This window comes from Muntiacus reevesi, chromosome X (genome assembly GCF_963930625.1).
Source record: "Muntiacus reevesi chromosome X, mMunRee1.1, whole genome shotgun sequence".
Lineage (NCBI taxonomy): Eukaryota > Metazoa > Chordata > Mammalia > Artiodactyla > Cervidae > Muntiacus > Muntiacus reevesi.
Genome location: NC_089271.1, coordinates 71,600,278 through 71,626,853, shown reverse-complemented (window position 1 = coordinate 71,626,853; position 26,576 = coordinate 71,600,278). Strand labels below are relative to the sequence as shown.

General features: G+C 34.3%; 1 protein-coding gene across 3 annotated transcripts in view; it reads left to right on the top strand.

Moving 5' to 3' along the window:
* BRWD3 (bromodomain and WD repeat domain containing 3) overlaps positions 1-26,576 on the top strand; it is a 139,315-nt gene that overhangs the window by 24,973 nt on the left and 87,766 nt on the right. Inside the window, exons 1-3 of one of the 3 annotated variants that reach the window (XM_065916562.1) lie at positions 17,606-17,949; positions 23,813-23,973; positions 25,288-25,509. In XM_065916562.1, the coding sequence (XP_065772634.1) occupies position 17,949; positions 23,813-23,973; positions 25,288-25,509 (384 nt within the window). In that variant the 5' untranslated portion in view covers positions 17,606-17,948. Of the gene's footprint in view, positions 1-17,412; positions 17,950-23,812; positions 23,974-25,287; positions 25,510-26,576 lie in introns of those variants that run through there. The other 2 variants (XM_065916561.1, XM_065916563.1) reach the window with 2 other exon arrangements.

The window sequence follows — 26,576 nt, the reverse complement described above, 5'->3', positions numbered from 1 at the left end:
TCCCTGTGGCTCAGATGGTAAAGAATCTGCTTGCAATGCAGGAAACCTGGGTTTGATCCTTGGATTGGGAAGATCCCCTGGAGAAGGGAATGACAACCCACTCCAGTATTCTTGCCTGGAGAATTGCATGGACAGAGGAGTTTGGCAGGCTACAGTCCATGGGGTCGCAAAGAGTTGGACATGACTGAGCGAGCAACAAGGGCTTTTCTGGATGTTCTTGTTTTTTGAATCGAAAATCCTTTGTTTAGCCTAGAAATATTTTCTAACACCAGTTCAATGTTCCATGCCAATGTAAAATAATTTTAAAACAAACAGATTTTTCCCCAGTGTAAATAGAGAATGAGTGGAGTAGAAGAGTGTTCTAACAACTCTGATGTGGCCGTTTCAGAATACTCTTTGGATCTTGGTAGACTTTCCAGTAAAATCTAATTTAGTAGATACCAGAATCCCTGCTGATTTTGTTCAGTGTCTTGCAGGTAGAGGGAATATTGAATATAATATAGAATTTTTTTGGGGGTGTGAGAACATTTTTTTTCATTTATTTTTTTTAGTTGGAGGCTAATTACTTTACAGTATTGTAGTGGTTTTTACCATATTTTTAATGTTAAAGTTATTTCCTATTTCAGGATTATATTAGGTTATATTTCCTATAATATCATTAAGTAAACAGCATTGAAATGTAAGAAGACTATTGAACTAGAATCAAGAGACCTAGATTGAACCAAGGGTCTGCCATGTGTTGATATTAGGCAAGATACTTAGTTCCTTTGGGCTTTAATTCCCTCATTCACAGATTGAACAAAATGCTTGCCTTCACATCTCACAGAATTGCTGTGAATTCAAATGAGATATCTGTAGAATTACTTTTTTTTATAGGATTTTATTTTTTTATTTTTATTTTTTCGTTTATTTTTATTAGTTGGAGGCTAATTACTTTACAATATTGTAGTGGGTTTTGTCATACATTGACATGAATCAGCCATGGAGTTACATATGTCTGTAGAATTACTTTATAAGCTTTAAAATGTTATGCAGATATAGCATATAATTAAGATTTTGGGTCATGTGTGTGTGCTCAGTTGCTTGCTGCTGCTGCTGCTAAGTTGCTTCAGTCGTGTCTGACTCTGTGCGACCCCATAGACAGCAGCCCACCAGGTTCCTCTGTCTCTGGGATTCTCCAGACAAGAATACTGGAGTGGGTTGCCATATCCTTCTCCAATGTATGCATGCATGCTAAGTCACTTCAGTCGTGTCCGACTGTGCGACCCCATGGACAGCTTCCCACCAAGGTCCTCTGTCCACAGGATTCTCCAGGCAAGAATACTGGATTGGGTTGCCATTTCCTTCTCCAGGCTCAGTTGCTTAGTTGTGTCCAATCCTTTGTGACCCCATAGACTGCAGCCCGCCAGGTTCCTCAGCCTATGGAATTTTTCAGGCAAGGATACTGGAGTGGGTTGCCATTTCTGACTCCATGGGATCTTCCTGACCCAGGAATTGAACCCCTGCATTGGCAGGTGGATTCTTTACCACTGAGTCACTGGGGAAGCCCATGATATTGGGTCACAGATGCTGATAATAATGTTGATAAATAACTCAAATATTAAAGATCTAGTATTCAGGTTATCATCACAAAAAGAATATCTAGCTCACATGCAACTGTAGTGTGGTGTTTTTTTAGTATCTAAACTTTTTAGATACTTTAGTATCTAAACTTTTTTAGTATCTAAACTTTTAGTATCTAAACTTATCAGAATCTGTTCTTTGTCTCCAAATTCAGACTTTCCACAAAAGTCTCAGCAAAGTAAGTAATATATATTTCCTAGTTGCCATAATAGAACCCCTTGTAAGAGCTTAGGGTTTGTGGTGGGAGGTGAAACTGGAAAGAGAAGTTTGTTGTTCTTTAGTAACTAAATTGTGTTTGACTTTTTTGTGACCCCATGGACTGTAACCTGCCAGTCTCCTCTGTCCCTGGGATTTCCCAGGCAAGAATACTGGAGTGGGTTGCCATTCCCTTCTCCAGAGAATCTTTCTGACCCAGGGATTGAACCTACATCTCCTACATGACAGGCAGATTCTTTACCACTAAGCCATCTGGTGAGCCAAAGTGAGGTTAGGACCCAATTATTCTGAACTGTCCATGTCAGGAGTCAGCAAAATTTTTGATAAAAGGGCCAGATAGTCTAATTTTTTTGGCTTTCTGGATCATTTGGTCTCTGTTAAAATTACTCAACTCTGTGGTAGTGTAAAATCAGCTCTAGATAATATGTAAATGAATGAACATGGTGGTGGGCTGAATTTGGCCTACTGACCCTAGTTTGCCAACCCCTGTTCTACAATTATGAATTCAGATTTTATCTTATAGGTACTGAGGAAATATTGGATACTTTTGAATGGGAAAATTATATGATTGAATTTTTTATTTTGAAAAGATAACTCAGGTGACAGAGGCAGAGTATAGGATAAATTGGAGAAGAGAGAGACTGGAGGAGGCAGGCTGGAAAATCAGAGAAGTCTGTTAGTGTAGATGTAGACAGAAGATGATGAGTGTGGGAGCAGTAGCAATAGAAATTGACATAAGCAAATTGATTCAAGCAAAACTTTTGAGGTGAGATGAATAATACAGTTTGATTGGAAATGGGGCATAAAGGAAAAGAGTTAAAAATAAATCTATCAATAACAAAATTGAGGAGAAGGTGAATATAGAAAACTTGTGCTGAAAGAATAATGAACTGGATTTGGGAACTCTCCATCTGTGGTACACCTCTAGGTAGAGGGGAAGGATGTCTATTAGGTAGAAAATGTGGTCCCGGAGCTAAGGTGAAAATAATGTTCTAGGTAAAGATTTCACAATAATTAGTATGTGAGTAGGTAAGATTGCAGGGACAGCATGAAAACAGAGAAGAAAGCCCAGGATAAAATTTGAATGAACTGTAAGCATTCATCAAGAGTGAGTTGGAGTAGAAAAAAACAATGTAAGAAAGTAAAAAGCCAAGGTTTAGAGAGGCAGGGGGAGAATTAGAAATGATATTTTGGAAATCATAATAAGAGAACTATAGATTTGATCAATATTCCCTATAAAATTTGCTATTAAATTTATATTCTCAATGGTTTGGAAGGTTTAACACTAGAAATAATTTTTATTCAATTCAGCAAACACTTTAACACCAAATTGATACAAAACTTTTTCTAAGTGTTCAGGGCAGCACTTACTTTCAAGGATTTGACTCTTTGGGAAAGTTTAGACAGATGCTGGAGTATGATTACAGTACAAAGCATTGTCTCAGTCCTTTTAAACTGCTATAACAAAATAGTATAGACAAAGTTATTTATAAACAACATTTATTTTTGACTGTTCTGGAGTTTGAGAAGTCTAAAATTAGGCTCTATCAGATTTAGTGTCTGATTAGGACCAGTTTTCTGGTTCATAGATACCTCACATGGAGGAAGGAGCAAGGGAACTTTCTTAGGCCTCTTTTATAAGGCCACTAATTTACTTCCCTGAAGGTTCCGCATCCATTGTTCAGTCACTAAGTCATGTCTGACTCTGTAACTCCATGAACTGCAGCACACCAGGCTTCTCTGTCCCTCACTGTCTCCTAGAGTTTGCTCAAACTCATGCCCATTGAGTTGGGGATGCCATCCAACCATCTCATCCTCTGTCACCTCCTCTTCCTGTCCTCAGTCTTTCCCAGCATCAGGCTTTTTTCCATTGAGTTGGCTCTTCACATCAGGTGGCCAAAATATTGGAATTTCAGCTTCAGCATCAGTCCTTCCAATGAATATTCAGGACTGATTTCCTTTAGGATTGACTGCTTTGATCTCTTGGTTGTCCAAGGTACTGTCAGAAAAGTTCAGTCTAAAGCAGACACAGGCTAACTGATTTAAGGGAAGTACAATAATGAACATTAAGGAAGAAGAGAGGAAACTGATTAAGAGAAATAAGGAAAGATATTAAGGAATAAGTAATCTTTGAAATGAACTTTGAAGGATAAATTATAACTGAAAGAGGGGAACATTTCAGGTGAGAGTATATCTGCATAGGACAGAAAAAAAGGCTTGTCTGATTTTAAATGGAAAATTTATACCTTGGAGTAGTGTGAATTATGGTTGAATGTTTTGGGAAAGATGGGACTGGATTAATTGAACAAATATTTGAGTGTTTTTTGCTCCCAAGGGACTGAGCTCAGTCAGTACATGATACATTAGACATTGATCTCTGTCCTTAAAGTGCTAGTAATTAATCCTAGATCAGAGATGTACACAAATAACTAATATTAGGACTACGATAAGTGAAGCTGGAGAGTTTACTTTTGGTTGAAGTGATTGAAAAATATTTCATGAAAAAGAATGATTTTAGGTTGTGCCTCCAAGGATAGGGATCTTGACAAGCTGTAATGGCTGAAGTTTGGCATAAGATAAGGGAATAGCATAAGCAAAGGTGATGGGTTGGTAAACTTGGAGAAGTTTAGGTTTGAAGTTGAGGTGAAAGTAAATTTTTTTTAATCAATAGTTGTCTAGTTGCTCCAGCACCATTTATTTAAAATTATATCCTCTTCCATTGCATTTTGATTAGTACTTTTTTAAAATATCAGTTAAGATACTGTAATGGTCTTTATCTTTCTGGCTTACTTCACTCTGTATAATGGGTTCCAGTTTCATCCATCTCATTAGAACTGAATATTTGTGTGAATCTACTTCTTGGTCCTCTATTCTGTTCCATTGATCTATGTATTTAACTCTTTACCAGTACTGCATTGTTTTGATTACTATAGTTTCATAGTAAGCCTTAACATTGGAAAGAGTAATCCCTCTCACTTTATTATTTCTTGAGAGTGTTTTCAGCATGCTAGGACCTTCTAGGGCCAGCCGGTGCCATTCCATATAAATTTTAGGACAAGGATATTAATGTCTGTTAAAGCCTTTGGAAAGGAATTGCAGGAAGCCTTTGGCAAGGAATTGCAGTAAGAGCTTACTTAATTGCAGTAAGATCATTTTGGGAGAATTGACGTTTACTCTGTGGAGACTTCCAATCCATGAACATGGTATGTCTCTATTGAGGTCTCCTTTGATTTTTTCCATCAGAATTTTATAATTACAGTATACATATATTGTACATGTTAAGTATACATCTAAGTATTTTTTGAGTGATCAAAAATGGTATTGTGTTTTTAATTTTGGTTTCTGCATATTCATTATTAGTGTGTAGAAATGCATTTGATTTGTGTGTGTGTATCTGTTTTCCTATGACCTTGCTGAGTCCACCTATTTCTAGGAGTTTTCAATCTCTTTTTAAACATATTCTATCTTGCTTTCTTATACTATAGTTTTGGGATTGGATGATTTGGCAGATCTAATTATGTTCTGAGTTGGTTTGGACTAGAAGTTAAAGTTTGTGGTGAAACCTATTATAGTCATTGTAGCATACTTTACCTCTTGGGGCAAATGCTAATTTTAAAAAGTTTTTTCTCTTCAGAAGAGCTATTATAGAATATTGGTTAAGAGATCAGCCTCTGAGGTCAGATTGAATCTTGTCTGTATTGCTTACTAGCTTGGGACCTGGGAGAAGTTGTTTAACCCCTTTTTGCCTCAGCTTCCATGTCTTAAAAAGGGGATATGAATAGTAATCATGGGGTTAAATAAGTTAAACATATAATGTAGATGTGCTACAAAATTCACTTCACTTAATTTTCAAGATAGGTCGTATTATGCTTATAGATTTTATAGGTAAGGAAGAAGATAGGTCACTTGTTCTTTTCTCAATACTGTGTTACCTTTTTACTCCATCATTCTGCCAAAATAGGGGGAATTAGCAGAACCCATTCTGCCAAAACCTATTGAGCTACATGCCTGGCTCTTTTATTTTTCCCATAGGATTACTGATGTATATATCCTTAGCCCTGCTCTCCTTGCCCGTCAGACACATGTCCTCATTGTTTACCATTTTGTATTGAATAGTGACTTGGTACCCATAAAAACAAGGAGATGAGTTCACTGCTTTGATCATCAGTATCTTTTATTTGGTGGGAGATAAGTATTGCTGATATGTTTAAACATAAAGCACTAACTGAAGAGGCAGCTATCATATAAGAAGAAAGAACATTGGACCCAAGTTCAAGCACCTTCCTTCTCTGTTTATTATCACCGGTATGACTTTGGAAAACTTGCTTCACCAACCTGAATCACAGTTTATTTATATGTAAATGAGTGATTTTATTAGAAATTAATCTTTATAAAACCCTTTCAAGCTCTGGCAAAATTCTATAATGTGCACTAGTTCAGAGAGAGAAAGATAGAGCATGGTTGCTTGTAGATTATTTTCTAGGGCCTCAGAAATGGTGATTAGCCTCTCAAAATCTTCCCTAGTGTTGGTTTGCATTTTTCCTTTTTATTTTTGACAGATACATATTGTATACATATAAGTTGTACAACGTGGTGTTTTGATATATGTCTGTGATGTGAAATGATTACCACATTTGTGTGTGTAATGAGAACACTTAAGATCCACTTTCTTACCAAATTTCAAGTATACACTAGATTATTATTGCTAATTATTGTCACTAAGCCATATATTAGCTATATATTAGATCTCCAGAATTTTTTTCATCTTAAAACTGAATGTACTCCTTGAATAGTATCTCCTTTTCTGTCTCCCCCAAGCCTCTGGCAGCTACCATTCTACTTTATTGTTAGTGTGAATTCAATATTTAAAAAAAAAATTCTACGTATGAGTGAACTCATGTAATATTTATCTTTTTCTGGCTTATTTCATTTAGCATAATGTCCACCAGATTCATCCATGTTGTCATAAATGGCAGGTTTGCATTTTCTCATTGCAAAAGGCAGCTGTTTTCTCTATCTCCTGCATTTCCTATATCGAGAATTAAAGAGCACAAAGGTCAGTTACTTTTTAAATGTAAATCTCAATGAAAAATTTCATAAGACAGAAAATGATTACAAGTATTAAATTTCTAATTGTACCTGTGGACAAATGTTTCTTCTTGTGGTTGAATCAAATGCTTATTTGAGCCTATGCTTTTTTAAAAAATGGACATTTTTAATGCACATTTTTAAAATTGAGGTAATTTGTTACACATATAGTGTAAATTTAAGGATTGCAACATATTGATTTGATACATTTACATATTGTAATATGATGTCCATTGTAATGATAGTTAACACCTCTATCACATTATACAATTATCATTTTATTTTAGCAGTTGGAATAATTAAGTTCTAGTCTTTTAGCAAATTTGATGATTATAAATCAATTCTGTTGTCCGTATTCACTGTACTGTGCATTACGCCCCTAGGACTTATTTACTACTTACTAGAAGTTTATACCCTTAAATATCTGTCCTATCCCCCTAGTCCCTAGCCCCTGATAACCACCATTTTACTGTCTTTATGAATTTGGCTTTTATTAGATTCTGCTTATAAGTGATATTGTATAGTACTTATCTTTCTCTGAGTTATAATACTTTTATTAAAGTCTTCAAGGTCTATACGTGTTGTCACAAATGGCAAGATGTCCTTCTTTATCACGGCTGAATAATATTTCATTGTGTATATATTTATATACCATAACTTCTTTATCCATTTGTCTGTTGATAGGTAGGTACATAGATTGTTTCCATATCATAGCTATAGTGAATAATACCACAGTAAACATGGGAGTTGGAGAAGGCAATGGCACCCCACTCCAGTACTCTTGCCTGGAAAATACCATGGATGGAGGAGCCTGGTAGGCTGCGGTCCGTGGGGTCGCTAAGAGTTGGACACAACTGAGCGGCTTCACTTTCACTTTTCACTTTCACACATTGGAGAAGGAAATGGCAACCCACTCCAGTGTTTTTGCCTGGAGAATCTCAGAGACGGGGGAGCCTGGTGGGCTGCCGTCTATGGGATCACACAGAGTCGGACATGACTGAAGTGACTTAGCAGCAGCAGCAAACATAGGAGTGAATCTCTTCAGTGTCCTGTTTTCATTTCCTTTGAGTATATAATGAGAAGTGGAATTGCTGTTTCATATTGTAGTTCTTTTTTTTGATTGCACCATGCAGCATGCAGAATCTTAGTTCCCCAACCAGGAGTTGAACTCGTGCCCCTGCAGTGGAAGTGCAGAGTCCTAATCCCTGAACTGCTAGGGAATTCCCTGGTAGTTCTATTTTTGATTTATTGAGAAACTTCTGTATTATTTTCCATAGTGACTGAACCAATTTACATTCTCACCAACAGTGGACAAGGGTTCCCGTTTCTCCTCATCATTGCCAATTCATGTTATCTCTTGTCTTCTTGATGATAGCCTTTCTAACAGATGTGAAGTGATATCTCATTGTGGTTTTGCTTTGCATTTCCCTGGTGGTTAGTGATGTTAAACCTCTTTTCATTTACCTGGTGCACATTTGGATGTCTTTTTTAGTTTTAGTTCCTCTGCCTATTTTTTCCCTCTGCCCACTTTTTAATAATATTTTTTTGTTATTGAATTTGAGTTCTTTATATATATTGGATATTAACCCCTATCAGATATATGGTTTGCAAAAAATATTTACCATTCTGTAGTTTGTGTTTATATTGTCAATTACTTTGCTGAGCAGGAGCTTTTAAGTTTGCAGTCCCAGCTGTTAATTTTTGTTTTTGTTGTTTATACTTTTGGTGTCACATCTGAATAATCATTTCCACAACCAATATCAAGGATCTTCCCTATATTTTCTTTTTAGAAGTTTTATGGTATCAGATTTTTGATACATTTTGAGTTAATTTTTGTGAGTAATGCAAGATAGGGATCTGGTTTCATTTTTTGTTGTTGATGTTGGCCTGTGTTAATCCAGTTTTCTCAGCACCATTTTTGAAGAAACTGTCCTTTCCCCATTGAGTGTCCTTGGTTCCATTGACTTTGTTTTCGAACATTAGTTAACTGTACGTGAAAGAGAATTAATTCTTAGGTAGGTTGGTAAGAAGTCCTGGGTCTCCGAAGAGGGGGAGGGGGAGGGAGTCTGGGACTCTCAAGGAGGAGAAAAGGACAAACTTTTCTTTTTCTACATTGCTTTGTCTTAGTCACATAAGACTTTTTTTTTTTCTTAAACTCTTGAGTTGTCATGGCAACAATCTTTAAGACTAACTTTAAGCCCAGAGCTAATGATTATACAAGAAAACAATGCATTTTTCTCAAGGGTATGTTTTTCTTTAAGCTCTGTACTAATGATTATATAACAACAGTGCATCTTGCTCAAGGACATGTTTCTCCTTCTTAACAAGAACCTTCTGACTAATCTTACTTTCTTAAGAAATGTTGTGGGACTGGGTCTGGTAAGGCCTTTCTATTGTTAGTTCTAATCTTGTACACTTAAGATGTATGTTGTGGGAGTGGGTCTGGTAAATGTATATAAGGTCTTGATAAGACTAGCAAGTGGGACACTCTCCATCCCCCTTCTGATGTCTATGTCAGAAGCTTTCTCTGTCCCTTTTCACTGTAGTAAAACTTCTGCCACACAAAAGCTCTGCTTAATCAAGCCTGGTCCCTGATCCCAAAGCTAAATCTTCTTTGGAGGTCATAAATTCACCATAAGCTATCACATGGAGGCTTATTTCTGGATTCTCAATATGTTCTATTTGTATGTGGGTGTGTGTTTATACCAGTGCTATACTGTTTTAACTACTATAGCTTAGTATTATAGTTTGAAATCAGAAAGTGTGGTACATCTGACTTTGTTCTTTCTCAGGCTTGCTTTGGTTATTCTTGTGTTTTTGTGGTTCCCATACACATTTTAGGATTGCCTTTTCTGTATCTTTGAACTGTGCCATTAGAATTTTGATAGTGGTTGCATTGAATCTATAGGTAGCTTTTGGTGGCATGGACACTTTAACAATCTTTCCATCCATGAACATGGGATTTCTTTCCATTTGTTTGTTCTTCAGTTTTTTTCAACAAAGTCTTACAGTATTTTTTGTTTTTTTGCATAGATCTTTTACATTATTGGTTAAATTTATTCCTAGATATTTTGTTGTTTTTGATGCTGTTGTGAAAGGAATAAGCTTGTTTACAGATGTTTCATTAATTTTTGTATTTAGAAGTAAAACTTTTATCTTTATGTTGATTTTGTATCCTGCAACTTTACTGAATGTGTTGATTCATTCTAACATGTATAAAATATCATCTCAAAAAAAAAGAAAAATCATATTATCTGCTAATAACAACTGTTATACTTCTTCCTTTCCCATTTGGATGTCTTTTATTTCTTTGTCTTAGGTAATTACTCTGTCTAGGACTTCAGTACTAAATTGAGTAAAAGTAGTGAGAGTAGGCATCCTTGTCTTCCTCCTAGTCTTAGAGGGAAACTTTTTTGATATTTTCCATTGAATATGATGTTAACTATGGATTTGTTGCATATGGTCTTTATTATGTTGGTATGCTGTTTGTTTATCCAATGTATTGAAAATTTTTACCATGAAAGGATGTTGGATTTTTCAAATGCTGTTTCTTCATCTTTTGTGATGATTATGTGATTTTTATATTTTAATATATTATTGTTATACATTATATTTACTGATTTGCATATGTTGAACCATCCTTGTATCCTAGGAATAAATTCCACTTGATCATTGTCTATGATTCTTTTAATGTTTTCTTGAATTCAGTTTGTTGATATTTTGTTGAGAATTTTTTGCATCTGTGGTCATTAAGATATTGATACGCAGTTTTCCTATAATGTCATTATCTGACTTTCAGTTCAGTTCAGTCGCTCAGTCGTGTCCAACTCTTTGCGACCCCATGAATCGCAGCACGCCAGGCCTCCCTGTCCATCACCAACTCCCGGAGTTTACTCAAACTCATGTCCATCGAGTCAGTGATGCCATCCAGCCATCTCATCCTCTGTCGTCCCCTTCTCCTCCTGCCCCCAATCCCTCCCAGCATCAGGGTCTTTTCCAATGAGTCAACTCTTCACATTAGGTGGCCAAAGTACTGGAGTTTCAGCTTCAGCATCAGACCTTCCAATGAACTCCCAGGACTGATCTCTTTTAGGATGGACTGACTGGATCTCCTTGCAGTCCAAGGGACTCTCAAGAGTCTTCTCCAACACCACAGTTCAAAAGCATCAATTTTTCGGCACTCAACTTTCTTCACAGTCCAACTCTCACATCCATACATGACCACTGGAAAACCATAGCCTTGACTAGACGGACCTTTGTTGGCAAGGTAATGTCTCTGCTTTTTAATATGCTATCTAGGTTGGTCATAACTTTCCTTCCAAGGAGTAAGCGTCTTTTAGTTTCATGGCTGCAGTCACCATCTGTAGTGATTTTGGAGTCCAAAAACATTAAGTCTGACACTGTTTCCACTGTTTCACCATCTATTTGCCATGAAGTGATGGGATCAGATGCCATGACTTAGTTTCCTGACTGTTGAGCTTTAATCCAACTTTTTCACTCTCCTCTTTCACTTTCATCAAGAGGCTTTGTAGTTCCTCTTCACTTTCTGCCATAAAGGTGGTGTCATCTCCATATCTGAGGTTATTGATATTTCTCCCGGAAAATCTTGATTCCAGCTTGTGCTTCTTCCAGCCCAGCGTTTCTCATGATGTACTCTGCATATAAGTTAAGTAAGCAGGGTGACAATATACAGGCTTGACGTTTCCTATTTGGAACCAGTCTTCAGAGTAATACTGCCTTGAAGAATGAATTTGGAAGTGTTCACTTCTCTACAATTTGAAAGAGTTTGAGAAGGAATGGCATTAATTCTTCTTGAAAGTTTTGGTGGAATTGGCCTGTGAAACCACCTGTTCTAGGGTTTTCTGTTTTGAGAGCTATTTGATTACTGATTCATTCTGTTTACTCGTTATTGATCTGTTCAGATTTTCTGTTTATTCCCAAGCTTCAGTGTTGGTAGGTTATGTGTTTCTAGAAATTTATCCGTTTCTTCTAGGTTATCTAAATATTGGCATGTTCATTATAGTCTCTTATGAACCTCTGTGTTGGGTTGGCCAAAAAGTTCTATCATTTTTTTCCCCATAAGATGGTTTTTAGTTGTCTTTAACTTGATTTGAAACAATTTTGTTAGATTGTATTGTGTATAATGACACTGTCGTATCAGTGTGCGTAAAAAAAAAAAAAAACTTACCAAAATCGGTGAATTTTTGTGTAGCCATTTTAATATTGAAGATGAAGGAAAAAAGCAACATTTTTGGCACATGATGCTTTATTATTTCAAGAAAGGTAAAAATGCAACTTAAACACACAAAAAAAGACTTGTGCAGTATATTGAGACGGTGCTGTGACCAATCAAATATGTCAAAAGTGATTTGTGAAGTTTTGTCCTGGATTTTTTTCTCAGTGTCTGATGTTCCATGGTTGCAGAGACAAGTCAAAAGTGATAATGATCAAATCGAGATGTTAATTGAGAATAATCAATGTTATACCAATAGGAAATTGTTGACATACTCAGAATATCCAAATCAAGTGTTGAAAATCATTTGCACCAAGTTGGTAGATTAATCACTTTGATGTTTGGGTTCCACATAAATTCAGTGAAAAAACTTTCTTGGCCATATTTCCACATGTTATTCTCTTCTGAAACATAACAGATATGTTCTGTTTCTTAAAACAAATTGTGACAGATGATGAAAAGTGGATAGTGTATAATAATGTAGAATGGAAGAGAGTGTGGGGCAAATGAAATAAACTACCACCAACCAGACCAAAGGCTGGTTTTATTCAAAGAAAGTGATGTTGTGCATATAGTGGGATTGGAAGGGAGTCTTCTATCATGAGCACCTTCTGGAAAACCAAATATTAACTCCAACAAGTACTGCTCCCATTTAGACCATGGAAAGCGGCCCTTGATGAAAAGCATCTGGAATTAGTCAGCAGAAAATGCATAACCTTTCACCAGGCTAATGCAAGACCACATGTTTCTTTGATGACCAGGCAGAAACTGTTATGGCTTGGCTGAGAAGTTCTGATTGATCTGCCATATTGATCAGACATTGAACCTTTGGATTTCCATTTATTTCGATCTTGACAAAATTCTCTTAATGGAAAAAATTTAAATTCCTTGGAAGACTGTTAAAAGGCACCTGGAATATTTCTTTGCTTAAAAATACAAAGTTTTGTGAAGATGGAATTATGAAGTTGCCTGAAAAATGGCAGAAGGTAGTGGAACAAAACAGTGATACACTGTGCAATAAAGTTCTTGGTGAGAATGAAAAAATGTGTCTTTAATCCAAAATCAAAGGAATCTTTTGGCCAACCAAATATCTCTGCAGTATCATTTGTAATGTCTCTTTCATTTCTAGTGTTATTTGAGTCTTCTCTTTTTTTCCTTAGTCTAGCTACAGTTGTCAATTTTGTTTATCTTTTTGAAGAACCAGCTCTTAGTTTTGTTGTACCTTTCTACTATTTTTCTTGTCTGTTTCACTTATTTTCCCTCTGATCTCTTATTTCCATCCTTCTGCTGTTAGGTTTTACTTTGTTCTTTCTAGTTTCTTGAAGTGATGTTGTCTATTCCCGATTGTTCTAATTTTTTGATACATTCTGCAGCATCTCATAGGGTTTGATATGTTTCCATTTTCATTTATTTACATATAGTTTTTTATTTCCTTTTGTTTTTTTCCTTTTACGATTGGTTGTTCAGAAGTGTGTTGTTTAGTTTTCACATGTTTGTATACTTTCCATCTTTCCTCTTTTTGTTGATTTGTAGTTTCATACCATTATGGTCAGAAAAGATAGTCAAAATGATTTCAGTCTTCTTAAATTTGCTAGGACTTGTTTTGTGTCCTGTCATATGATCTTCTAAGGAACAAGCGTCCTTTTTAATAGGCTTTTCCTTTAAGCAGTATACTAAAGTTAAATGGTTAACATACCATTCTAATATGGAATTATAGTTTTCTAACTCTGTCCATTTTTAACCTTTACCAGAGTGTTTCATACGTTATCGTCTTGCTTTTTAAGTGTTTTTTTTTTTTTTTCCTCAACTTGAAGAACTCCTTTTAGCATATATTTTCAAACAAGTATACTGGTGTTGAACTCCCTCAGCTTTTGTTTGCCTTAGAAATCCTTTATTTCTCCTTCACTTTTGAAGGATAACTTTGCTGGGTAAAGTATTCTTGGCTGGCAATTTTTATTTTTCAATAATTTGAATATGTCATTCCACACTCCCCTGACCTATAGAGTTTCTGCTGAGAAATCTGCTGATAGCCTAATAGGATTTCCTTTGTAGATTATCTTTTTTTCCTTTTGCTGCCTTTAATATTCTTTATCATTGATTTCTGAAATTTTCCTTATAATGTGTCTTACAGAAGGTCTTTTTGAATTGTGGTAATAGGGTTTTCTTTTAGCTTCGTGTACTTGCATGTCCTTTCCCCATGATTGCAGTGTTCTCAGTTATTATTGTCCAATTAGTTTTTCATCAAAGGGGAGCGAAAAATAAGAAAAAACTCAACTGCTACAACGCTGACATCAATCCCCTCAGTTCAGTTCAGTTCGGTCACACAGTCGTGTCCAACTCTTTGCAACCCCATGAATTGCAGCATGCCAGGCCTCGCTCTCCATCACCAACTCCCGGAGTTTACTCAAACTCATGCCCATCGAGTCAGTGATGCCTTTCAGCCATCTCATCCTCTGTAGTCCTCTTCTCCTCATGCCCCCAATCCTTCCCAGCATCAGGGTCTTTTCCAATGAGTCAACTCTTTGCATGAGGTGGCCAAAGTACTGGAGTTTCAGCTTCAGCGTCAGAGTGCATTTTAAATTTGAATTCTGCTATTGATAGCTGTATCCTTGCAAGAAATCATGTTTACTATGAGATTTAAAAGAAATACTCATTTCATTTATTTTTTAAAAATGTTCATTTTAATACAACATTTTTTATTAAGTATGTAAAATATGAAACCTTAAATTTAGTATAAGATAAATATTTTATACTTTATTACTAATATCCCAAATTTTAAAATTATTTGCTACTTTGTAGTCTTTGTCCAATATCTGTTATATGATTGTTTCAACATGTTTTAGCAGAGGTTTCCTAATCTTTTTTTTTTTTTTTGGTCTAATAATATTCTAATTTTCATGTATGGAGATAATAGAGGGAAATGTATTTTGAGGTTTTTATTTTTTCCCCCCACAAAATTTGTGCATTTTCAATTGTGATGATCCTTCTCTTCCTGCTTACTGTCCTAGGTGCTTTGATATGATTGACAGGATTTAGGAGAACAGACTGTGTTGTCTTGAACAATTGTAGAAATAAGCTGATGTACTAATTAAAGTTTTCTTGATACAACCACCCTGTAACAAGTCCTTGATTTGGATTTGCTGTCCTTGTTATTTATTCTTCTAATGTTTTTTAGGTCTTTTTTACCATTTAATATTTGAAGGTCTCGTACTGACCTTTGAAGTCAAGATAATAAATAGTACATGTTGTGCTTCATGCAACAAATATTCTAAAATATGCACACTTTTTTCTAACAGTAGAATTTTACCAGTTATTGATACTTTTTAATTTTTTTTCATATGAAATGGTGGATGGATCACTTAATGGAGAGGACAGTGAAGAAAAGAGTAACATAAGAAGCACATCCTTATAAAAAATTGAGGATGTCACAACATGAGGAAGTTCAAGCTCTTATTGAAGACTAGATGAAAAATGTCAGTGTGATTCTAACTTTATTAATTTGGAATACAGTGTTCTGTATGTAATTTTGAAACAAATAGAACTTGATTACATGAAATGGTGCATTAATATCCAACATACAGTAGAATGTTATATGCTTTGCATTATGATATTTTGTTTCTTTTTTCAAAGGCCATTATTATTCATTTCTCAATGTAACTAAATAACATCTAAAATGTTAATAGAATAAAATGACAGATTTCAGGAGAGCCTTTATGTGAATTTTATTCAGTTTTAATTAATTCTTTAATATGTTCTTCATAAAATTTGAGGCTTTTTAGGGGATTACTGTGTCCTTATATTCTCTCCCTCCCTTTTACTCTTCATTACCACTTCTAACTGATGTTGAGAAAGCACAGTATATTAAGCCAAAATAAGTTTAAGTTACTGTTTTGTAGTGACATTAGTAAAGTTACCTGTAAGAAAATTACCTAATGAATGATATGATTAAGTATACCAGGTATAACATGAGGAAAAGACCTATAAAGTGGAAAGTGACCAGTAATTCACAATAGAAAATGTTTAAGTTAGGCAGGATATTTTAAAATATTGTATATAATGCAACAGAGTGAGTAGAAATTTTAACATAAAGAGATTCAAAACTTGAAATAGTATTAGTGCTTAAAATGTGATGAGTGGCTATATTTCGTCCTAAACAAACATATCTATTGAGAAGGTGAGTCATAGTAGTGCAAGTTAAATGTATTTACAAATCAATGGACCAAAATTTGGCTGTACTACAGTGGGTAGAAATTGAGTGATAAATTTATACACGATTATATTACAGACTGGGCAGTATAAATGATATACTAAAACAGTGTAGTTTTAGTATACTAAAAAAGGTAGTAGAGAGGTAAGAAAGCAGGATATCTAGATCAAACTAAAAATGAATGTCCCCCATTCCTCCCAACTCCAATTTAATTATTATGTTGAGGCATTTAAAACTACTACTTCTGTTTGTAGAAAGTTACTGAATATTAACAGTTTCATATGGTTAATCCATGTAAGAATACTCCCAAAACATTTTAAAGTTCCAGTTAGCATATGGGGAAGGAATTTATAGATTTATTAAAAAGGAATAGAAGGGATAAGTTAACTACTAAAGTTTTAAGTGTTAGGGATAATCATATTTTGCTTTAGTCTTCTCTATCCAAGAGAAAGTTTTCTAAACTATAAAGGGTAGAGCTAGCGCGGTGAAAAAAAATCTCGAGATATATGAGTGAGTACCTGGCTACTTTAAGAGTCCTAAATGAATTAAGTCCTGGTATACTGAACTAGTTTAGGTATTCTTTGTGCGATCAGAGTAGACAAAAGAAATGGGAATAACAATGAACAGGTATACAAAAGGCAACAAAGAATAGATCTTGAAATTATTGATTGGTGAATTTAGCTTTAACCCCAGGAAAATTTGAGATAGGTTTATTTAATAACTGTGTACTTTTATTTTTTTAATTTTAATTTTTCATTGGAGTATAATTGCTTTACCATGTTGCGTTTCTGCGGTACAACACAGTGAACCAGTCGTATGTATACATATATCCCCTCCCCTTTGAACCTCCCTCCTACCTCCCCCATCCTACCCATCTGAGTCATCAAAGAGCACTGAGCTGCGCTCCCTGTACTTTACAGCAGGTTCCCACCGTAGTGTATATATGTCAATCTTAATCTCCCAATTTGTCCCACCTTCCCCTTCTGCCTCTGTGTCCCCATGTCCATTCTCAATGTCTGTGTCTCTATTCCTGTCCTGGAAATAGGTTCTGCGGAAGACCTAAATAGACCTCTCTCCAAAGAAGACATACAGATGGCCAAGAGTCACATGAAAAGATGCTCAACATCACTAATAATTAGAGAAATGCAAATCAAAACTACAATGAGGTATCACCTCACACCGGTCAGAATGACCATCATCAAAAATAACTACAAACAATAAATGCTGGAGAGGATATGGAGAAAAGGGAACCCTCTTGCCTTATTGGTGGGAACGTAAATTGTGGAGAACAGTATGAAGGTTCCTTAAAAAACTTAAAGTAGAACTATATATGACCCAGCAATCCCACTTTTGGGCTTATACCCTGAATAAAACATAATTCAAAATGACATGTGTACTCCAATGTTCATTGCAGCACTATTTACAATAGCCAGGATATGGAAACCACCAAAATGTCCAATGACAGATGAATGGATAAAGAAGATATACATAAATACAGTGGAATATTACTCAGCCATAAAAAGGAACGAATTTGGGGCTTTTATAGATGTGGATGGACCTAGAGTCTGTCATACAGAGTAAAGTAAGTCAGAAAGAGAAAAAACAAATATCATATATTAATGCATATATGTGAAATCTAGAAAAATGGTACAGATGTATACTTTAAAGAGGTTGTCACTGCAACTTAAATATGTGTACTAAAAAGAAATGTCTAACTAACTAACCTGGCTAATAGGTAATATAAGGCAGCTGTTTTAGAAATCTAACATAGTCTTTGCAATCTTAAATTGCATTTGTAGAGATGTAGCTGGAAATAATCCCCTGTATTCTGTGCTGATTAGACAACCGGGATATTTTGCTCAGTTCTTACTGTTTGAAGAAGCTCGGATATTGATGAACTAGGTATTTCCCAGAAAAAAAAGCAAACACAGTAGTGTTTATGGTGAAAGAGTTTTTTCTATGGGGAATGATAGGAAAGAAAGGTGTTTGTAAATCATTGCTGTGAGTAATGTAAAGGGAGACCTCACATGTTGAGAGGCAAAATTAAGGTGCAAATGATAGTGATGTTTAAATATTTCATTAATTACCATATAGCAAAGAGATTTGACTTGTCTTTTATGTGTAGCTCTCAAGGGCTAAACTATTATTCTCTGGAAGTTATGGGGAAAGCAATTGAGTTCAGTTAAAGATTGAGTCTCTCCAAAATTAGAGCAATTTTTGAGAAATAATAATCTCTTCTTTATTAGAAGTGTACAGGAAGAGTCTAAAAGGCCTTCAAACAGATATGTTATAGAAAGGATAATTTTGTGGGGAGAGAATTTGGAGTAGAATTGGTAGTTCCCTAATTGGGCACAGTATCAGCATCACTTGCAGAACTTATTAGAAAAACATGTTGAGAGCTATATATTTTTCTGTATATAATTTCATTAAAATATCTTATTCATTCCTATAGTTGAGTAAATGATTGAAGCTTTTGCCCAGTAGAATAATGTAAATTCCACAAGGATAGGGATCTTGTTTGACTTATAAGTTGTATTTCCTGCATCTGTCACAGTGCTTAGCTCATAGTAGGTTGTGAACAAATATGTTTTAAGAAATATAGCAATAACTTTATTTGTAGCTGTTATTAATTTTTGTGACTTAATAAGTTTATAAATACATAGAGCAAGTCTTGTTATTACTTGAATCTTTAAGCATTTTGGTCTCTTATTGAGTTAGTTCATATGTCATTTTTTTAGAGAACAATTTGGAAGCTTACTCTACAAAAAATTAAAGAAAAAATTTAGGAAACATAATGGATTTTGAATATAACATTTTGTACTTAAATACACTTTATGCATATGTATATTTGACTAATTTGTCAACATTTTATTGTGACATCAAAAATGTTTCTCTCAAAAATTCTTAATATATTTCAAGACAAAGTTGGCATGTTCACATCACTACTCAAGAGAAGATACTCAGTGGTTGATTGTTCGAACCTGACTATCATCATCTTAGCTTCCTAGATAGAAAGGTGTCCTAGTTAATGTGTGCTGTTTTTCAAAGGTTGCCAAATCCTTTACAACAGTGGATGAAGAAGCAGACATTTTGTTCTAAAATTGTGTTGCTTGATTGCCCTGTTTTTACCAGTGTTTTGAATGTTGTAATCTCACTTTTTTAACTTTGAGACCTAAATTCCTTAGTAAATAGAGGCTGAGATAACATTTACTCTTATAGTGTTTTTAAAATACTTTAATCAAGGTAATATATATACTAAAACTGTTGCCTGCTTTTGAAATACTGTAGATATTAGAAGGCTAAATATTGAGAATGTGATAATGAATACTGGATATATTGGTATCGAGTTTGTGGAAATTTTTTATTTGTAGTTTCTCATTAATACATCATTTTACTTTGTTAGAGTGAAAGTTTAAATTGCTCATCTCTTGTGCTTATAATAGAAGAGGAAGCAATGTCGTGTTTTAATCATAACTGCCAATATCTTTATCTAAAGGCCTGTTGCCATTTTTATCTTTTCTGAAATTTTTGTCACCAACAAAGGCAGGATTACATTTTTTCCCTTCCAGATTGAGTTGGTGTGGTGTATTCTTGGCTATCAAAATACTCATAGCTTTGGGACTTTGGAATGATAAATATTTATGATGTGTGAAACAGCATGATACTTAACTGTAAGATCTTAATTACATAAAAATGGATGCTTAGTTGTGAAAATACAAAAATGAGACCTAGAAGAACACATCAAATGGTAAACTGCTTGTGATTATGAATGACTTTGTTTTTTGCTTCTTATGTTTTTTGGTTTCCTATTATGCACATGTTAACTTTTAAGAAATAAATGTCATTTTAAAAACCTTAACAAAAGAATCAAAGTGTTCAAATAGTGCATTTGATAGACATTTACTTTTAAAGATTTTTAAAAATTTGGTATATACTTTTTATTTTTGACTTTTATTTTTATTTATTTTTAGTTGACATGTAATTGATTTACAGTTTTAGTTGCAGGTATATAATTGATTCAAAATTTGTATTGATTGTACTGCATTTATAGTTATTGTAAAATACTGGTGATATTTCCCTGTGTTATACAATATATATCCTTGTGGCTTCTATACATTGTAGTTTGTATCTCTTAACCTCCTATCCCTAAGTTGCCGTTACCCCCTTTCCTCTCTTCATTGGTAACCACTAGTTTGGTTACTGATGGACTACTCATATTTTCTATTTCCTCCTGGTTTAATCTTAGGAGATTGTACATTTCTAGGAATTTGTCCATTTCTTCTAGGTTGTCCATATTATTAGCATGTAGTTTTTCATAGTAATCTTGATAGACACATTTAAATACAACACAGTAATAATTGTGTATGTGTGTCCCTTTATTTTATTATAACTTTTGAGGAAAGGAACTTTGAGCATCCTTCTCCCCCAAAGGAGCTATATATATTTATGCTGGAAGAATGAGATTCACTTCTTTCTAGTAATATACTCAAAAGTAAACTCTTTTTAATTATGTTTTTATAGTTATTTATCAGTCACTGCAAAATTCAGAAAATGTTCTTGATAAAATGCTCTTTAAAGATGTGAGAAAAACAAAAAGCATCAGTGCTGAAAATAGTGGCTAATTGGAGAATACATGCAGAGGAGTGTTGACAGAACTCCTTACTGAATATAGAGCCTAAGGTCTGTTGACATTACCAAATGTCTGAGAAAAATGTACAAACATTATCATTTCACGTGATTATATATATATATATATATATATATATATATATATATATATATATATAATTTTATATATAGAAAAGATTGCTGAGTTAGGAAACAAGGAATATTTGATGATTATACTGTCAAATATGCAATATAGCTTATATTGGAATTTTTTGAATAGCTGTTAGTGGACTACAGAACCTAATAGAAAACTTCTGTTTAAGATAAAAATGTATGTTAAAAGAGTGTTAATGAAAGTGAAAGTTGCTCAGTTGTGTTCAACTCTTTGCGACCCCATGGACTGTATAGCCTGCCAGGCTCCTCTGTCCATAGAATTCTCCAGGCAAGAATACTGGAGTGGGTAGCTGTTCCCCTCTCCAGGGGATCTTCCCAACCCAGGGACTGAACTGAGGTCTCCTGCAATGCAGTTGTGTTCTTACCGTCTGGGCCACCAGGGAAGCCCATAGAAGAGTGTTTAAATGAAACTTTAAAAAAAAAATCTACGCTTTTATCACAAAGTGGTTGATTTCATTTTTCTTTTTCTTTCTAGTGTTTATGCACATATATATGTATTTTTATATAATTTAAGTCATCATATATTTAGAAGTCCATATGTTTTGCTTTGAAGTTCATAATTCCACACTGAGGTAGTTTCCAATTTTAATTATTAATTTTTATGGAATAGTTTATCATATATTCTGTAATTTTGATTCTTTCTCTATCTGATTTTCTGGTTTATTCTTCATGTTGATGATGTTGCTTTTAGTTCTTAAATTTCAAATTGATTTTTAACCAGGGGCAATTTTTCCCCCAGGAGATGTTTGGCAATGTCTGGGGATGTTTTTGCATGTCACAAGTTTTTGGTGATGGGTGTTAATAGCATCTGTTGGGTAGAGGCCAGGTATGCTGCTAAACACTGTACAATAGACAGCCCCCCTACAACAAAGATTCACCAGTCTTAAAGTTCCTAAGTCCAGTAGTTCCAAGGTTGAGAAATCCTTCCTTAAAGTAATACACCTTTTCCTCTATTTACTTACAAAATATGAATGTAAAGCAAAGCAGAAGTAATGGTTGATTATTTCAAGGAACTCAGAGCAGTAAGAAATGTTTGACTAGAGAAGGAAGATAACTTCTATAATTTTCAGACTTTAATGCCTGCTCTTCCCAACTTAGATATGTGGATATTTCTAGAGTTTGGGATGGAAAGCAACTGCCCAAAAGGAATCTTCTTACATAGTACTGATGGTTATGGATTTTCTACCATTATTTACTTAGCATCTCGATATAAATACTCAGATCTCTAATGTGTTCTTACGTTTTGCATTCAAAGCTGGGTTTTGCTATTCATCATTCATTTTTTATCATTTTGTCAATTTAAGGAGACTGTTAAGGTGATCTCTGCCTGAAAAAAGATTGAGATGTTGAAAGGTTTTTTTTTTTTTTTTAATTGTGTCATGGTTCTAATTGTATTAATCACAGTTCTTGCCTTAATTTTGCCTTGCTTCAACCTAAAGGTATTATTTATACTGTGTTATTTATGCAGTATGGTAAAATTTTGCCTTGCCTCAAGATCAGAAAGTTTCTGTGTTTTGATTAAAATACAGTTTATGGGATGTGGAATACTGGAGGAATTTCACAGGGTGAGTAGATGCTTGTATATACTTACATAGGGAACAAGATGTTTGTTTTAGGGACGTAAGAAGAATCCACATAGTATTTGGAGAATTGTGCAGATTTATGCTTTATTCTCGGAGAAGGCAATGGCAACCCACTCCAGCACTCTTGCCTGGAAAATCCCATGGGCAGAGGAGCCTGGTGGTCTGCAGTCCATGGGGTTGCCAAGATTCGGACACAATTGAGCGACTTCACTTTCACTTTTCACTTCCATGCATTGGAGGAGGAAATGGCAGCCCACTCCAGTATTCTTGCCTGGAGAATCCCAGGGATGGCGGAGTCTGGTGGGCTGCTGTCTAAGTGGTTGCACAGAGTCGGACACGACTGAAGTGACTTAGCAGCAGCATGCTTTATTCTGGTTGCTTTTTAAGAAAATTAGATCACAAAACAAAAAAGGAGACAGGATCTAAGATGATCTTATAGGAGATGAAACCTCTAAAATTCATTGATAACTAGAGGGGAAGTCTAGTTTCTGAAACCAGAAATGAGGAAAACCTATAGACAAGTCTAGAAAGCATTGTTACTGAAAACCTATGTGGTGTTATAGGCTTCTTCCTCTTTTTACTGTATGAATCTCTTGTAATACTCTTAATAAATTTTTAGGGATGACTGTTTATGGTATGGATAGGTGTGAGAAGGTAGGACAGGAGTTCATAAAATTTCCTATATAGTTTTTAAGATGTGTTATACTTGACCAAATGCTGTCTTTATTCTAAATTTCCTTCATGTTAGAGTAAGATATATTTATATATTTAAAGTTATAGTTTCTTTGACTATAGTGAACCAAGGAAGGCAAAATGGAATTGTACATGAGAAACCATAGGAAGGCAAACAGAAAATCAGACTTCTGGGATTTAAAAGAAAAGTATTCTTAGGGCTTTGTGATAATGAACTTGAGTTTGTAAAATCGTGAAATGTGTGATGGAATTTAGACTTCTCACAGCATAGAATTGCTGTTGTGTGTGTACCCTCTTTTGTTTCATCATAATATTGATGATTTAACTTTAAATGTAGATTTCGCTTTTAGGTTTTAAGAAGTGAATCTTCTGTTTTATGTTTTTCAGTGAATATCACCTCAGCCAGGCAATTAACCGGATGTAGTCGTTTCAGCCATATTTTCCCTTCAGCTGCTTACCAGCACATTAAGATGCATAAGAGAATTCTGGGTCACTTGTCATCTGTCTACTGTGTAGCATTTGACAGAAGTGGGAGAAGAATTTTTACAGTGAGTTTAAAATTTATGACACTTGCATATTAGAGATTTACAACAATGGAAGCTAGGTTTCATGGCATTGAATTATGCTTTGTAAGCAGTTCTTCCTTTTTAGACACATGAATGCAAGAAAAAAATAAACGGAAATTGAAAATCTTTTCTCTTTTTATGTAAGTAAATGGATGAACTATAATGACTTCTATCATTTGGGAAATCTAATTTTTTAAAAAATTAAATCATCAGAAGGCCTTATATTCTAGAGGTGGTTAATTTATGTGAATCAAGTTTTATCTACTTAATTTGATTTCATTCTATTTTAGCAAACATTAAAATTCATTTTTCATTTGCCATTTAGCATAATTGGTGCCAGTTCTGCTTAATTAATGATTATATCATCCTTATAGTTGAGTAGTTGAATTACACAGTAACAAAGATTATATATTGTAATATTGTATATATCTCTGTTTGAATTCAGTACTATTTTTAAAATTGTATTTTTATTAACTAGATCATATTGTATGCTTTTTTGTACAAAATTGTAGCACACTAATGTTTCCAAGTTAAGGCTTAATCTCATTGTTTTAGTACTAAGTTAATGTAAAAGCATAGGTAATGGCATAATTTTCTTTTTAAATTCCTATGCTAAAACAAAGGAAGTGGTTTGTATTTTGAGAAGTTCGACTTGGAGTTCATTACAGACTCTTCCATTGATGTTTTCATGACTTCAAAATGAGTATATGGATGTTGTTGATGAGGATGATGATTTTAATTTTTTTATAAATAGATAGCTTATCTATCACATTAGAGTAGAATTGCTTTTTACTATTTTTAAAGCGCTTTTGAAATTCTCACGAGGAAGTTCATAATAGTTTCACCAGAGGTTATAACAAAGCCTCATGTTTACTGAGAAATGCATGTAGATTTTAGGTTAAAGTTTTAAGCATTTGTAGAGAAAAAAATATTCAAAATACTCAAGTAATTAAGAAAAAAGGCTGTCCAGGTGTAAGGAAAGAAATAATGGCAGATATACCTTAATGCCACCACACTTAATGTGAGTTAAAAATGTTTTCAATTATCAAAATTGATAGTAGCTTTAAGGAGTTCTTCACATATGCCATCATTTTAGACTGTCAGTGCTATTATTTGGACATCTTTTATATTTGCTATTAGATCCATATTATATGAAGAAAAGAGACTAAAAAGTAAATGCTTAGAAGCAGCCTTAATAAAATCCTCACTTTGTTTTTGCTTTTATTTTTTGACCCCTTTGTGAGGGGGCGAATTTCTGCTTCATTGTAAATCTTTTGTCCTTTTGTGTTGCTGTAGGGTTCTGATGACTGTTTGGTGAAAATCTGGGCAACAGATGATGGACGCCTTCTTGCTACACTTCGAGGGCACTCTGCTGAAATTTCTGACATGGCTGTTAACTATGAAAATACTCTCATTGCCGCAGGCAGCTGTGATAAAGTTGTAAGAGTGTGGTGTCTTCGAACTTGTGCACCAGTTGCAGTCCTTCAGGGACATTCAGCTTCTATCACTTCCATACAGGTAAGAAAAATACAAAGATCCCTCTAATATATATAATAAGAATGAGAATTTTCTTGTTTTTTGTTACATTGTTTGTATGATATAAAGAATGGCAATAGAAAAATTTTCATCTCTTAAGGGCTTTGTCTCTATCTTAGAGACAGGTATTTTTTTTAAAGTTCCTTTTTCATATAAATCTGTTCCATTTAGAAACAAGTAAAACGATTATTGAAAAGGTTTTTCAAGTACAGTGTAAGGCATCTTATTTATCTCTCTTGTATTTGTGAAGAAGGGACAAGACTTGGAATTGCCTTAAGGAACACTGATACCTTTTAGGCAGGATATAAATAGATTCTAACTTGAATATTGGCATACTTTGTGTTAATATTTAATGCAAAATGTTTGTCAGTTCAGATTTTGTGTGTGTGTAGTTTAACATTAGGGAAATTTTTATTCTTATTTTCAGTAATTTCTTATTTCAACTTGATGTTTGACATACATCAGCTTTTAAAATATTTGTCCATATAGTGTTTTTACCAGATGTTGGTAGTGAAAATCCTGGATACTCCCCAGAGAACTTTTGTTTTCTTCTTTGTGTTGACAGCAAAACAGGGGAATCCTTTTGACACTGTCTTTTAGTTTGGTCAAGGAGACCACTTTTGTGGATGAGATAATTACTCCCATTTAATTTTCTTTGTTCTTTAGTCACTAATAAGTATGCCAGGCAATTTTTGTTATCAATATTTAAATAATATATCACCTGTTTATGAGGCACTAGCAAGAATTGGGTTCAATGTATATTGGATTTGAAAATTTATATGTCAAATTTTTGATTGGTTGAAATTATCTATTGGATTTTGTTTTGGGATATTACTAGTTACTTGTGTTCTCACCATCCTATCTGACAGACTATTTCTGAAATTTGGAGATAGTCATATACAACATGAAAAGTATGAATATTTGTTACTACTGAAAATGTTTAATGAACTGTTTTGCTCCATCATAGTTTCATTTGCTAGTTTCTGTCTCATTTTGTTTGTGTGTGTAAGTGCCCTAGAGATCCATGGACCTCTTTTTTTTGTTTGTTT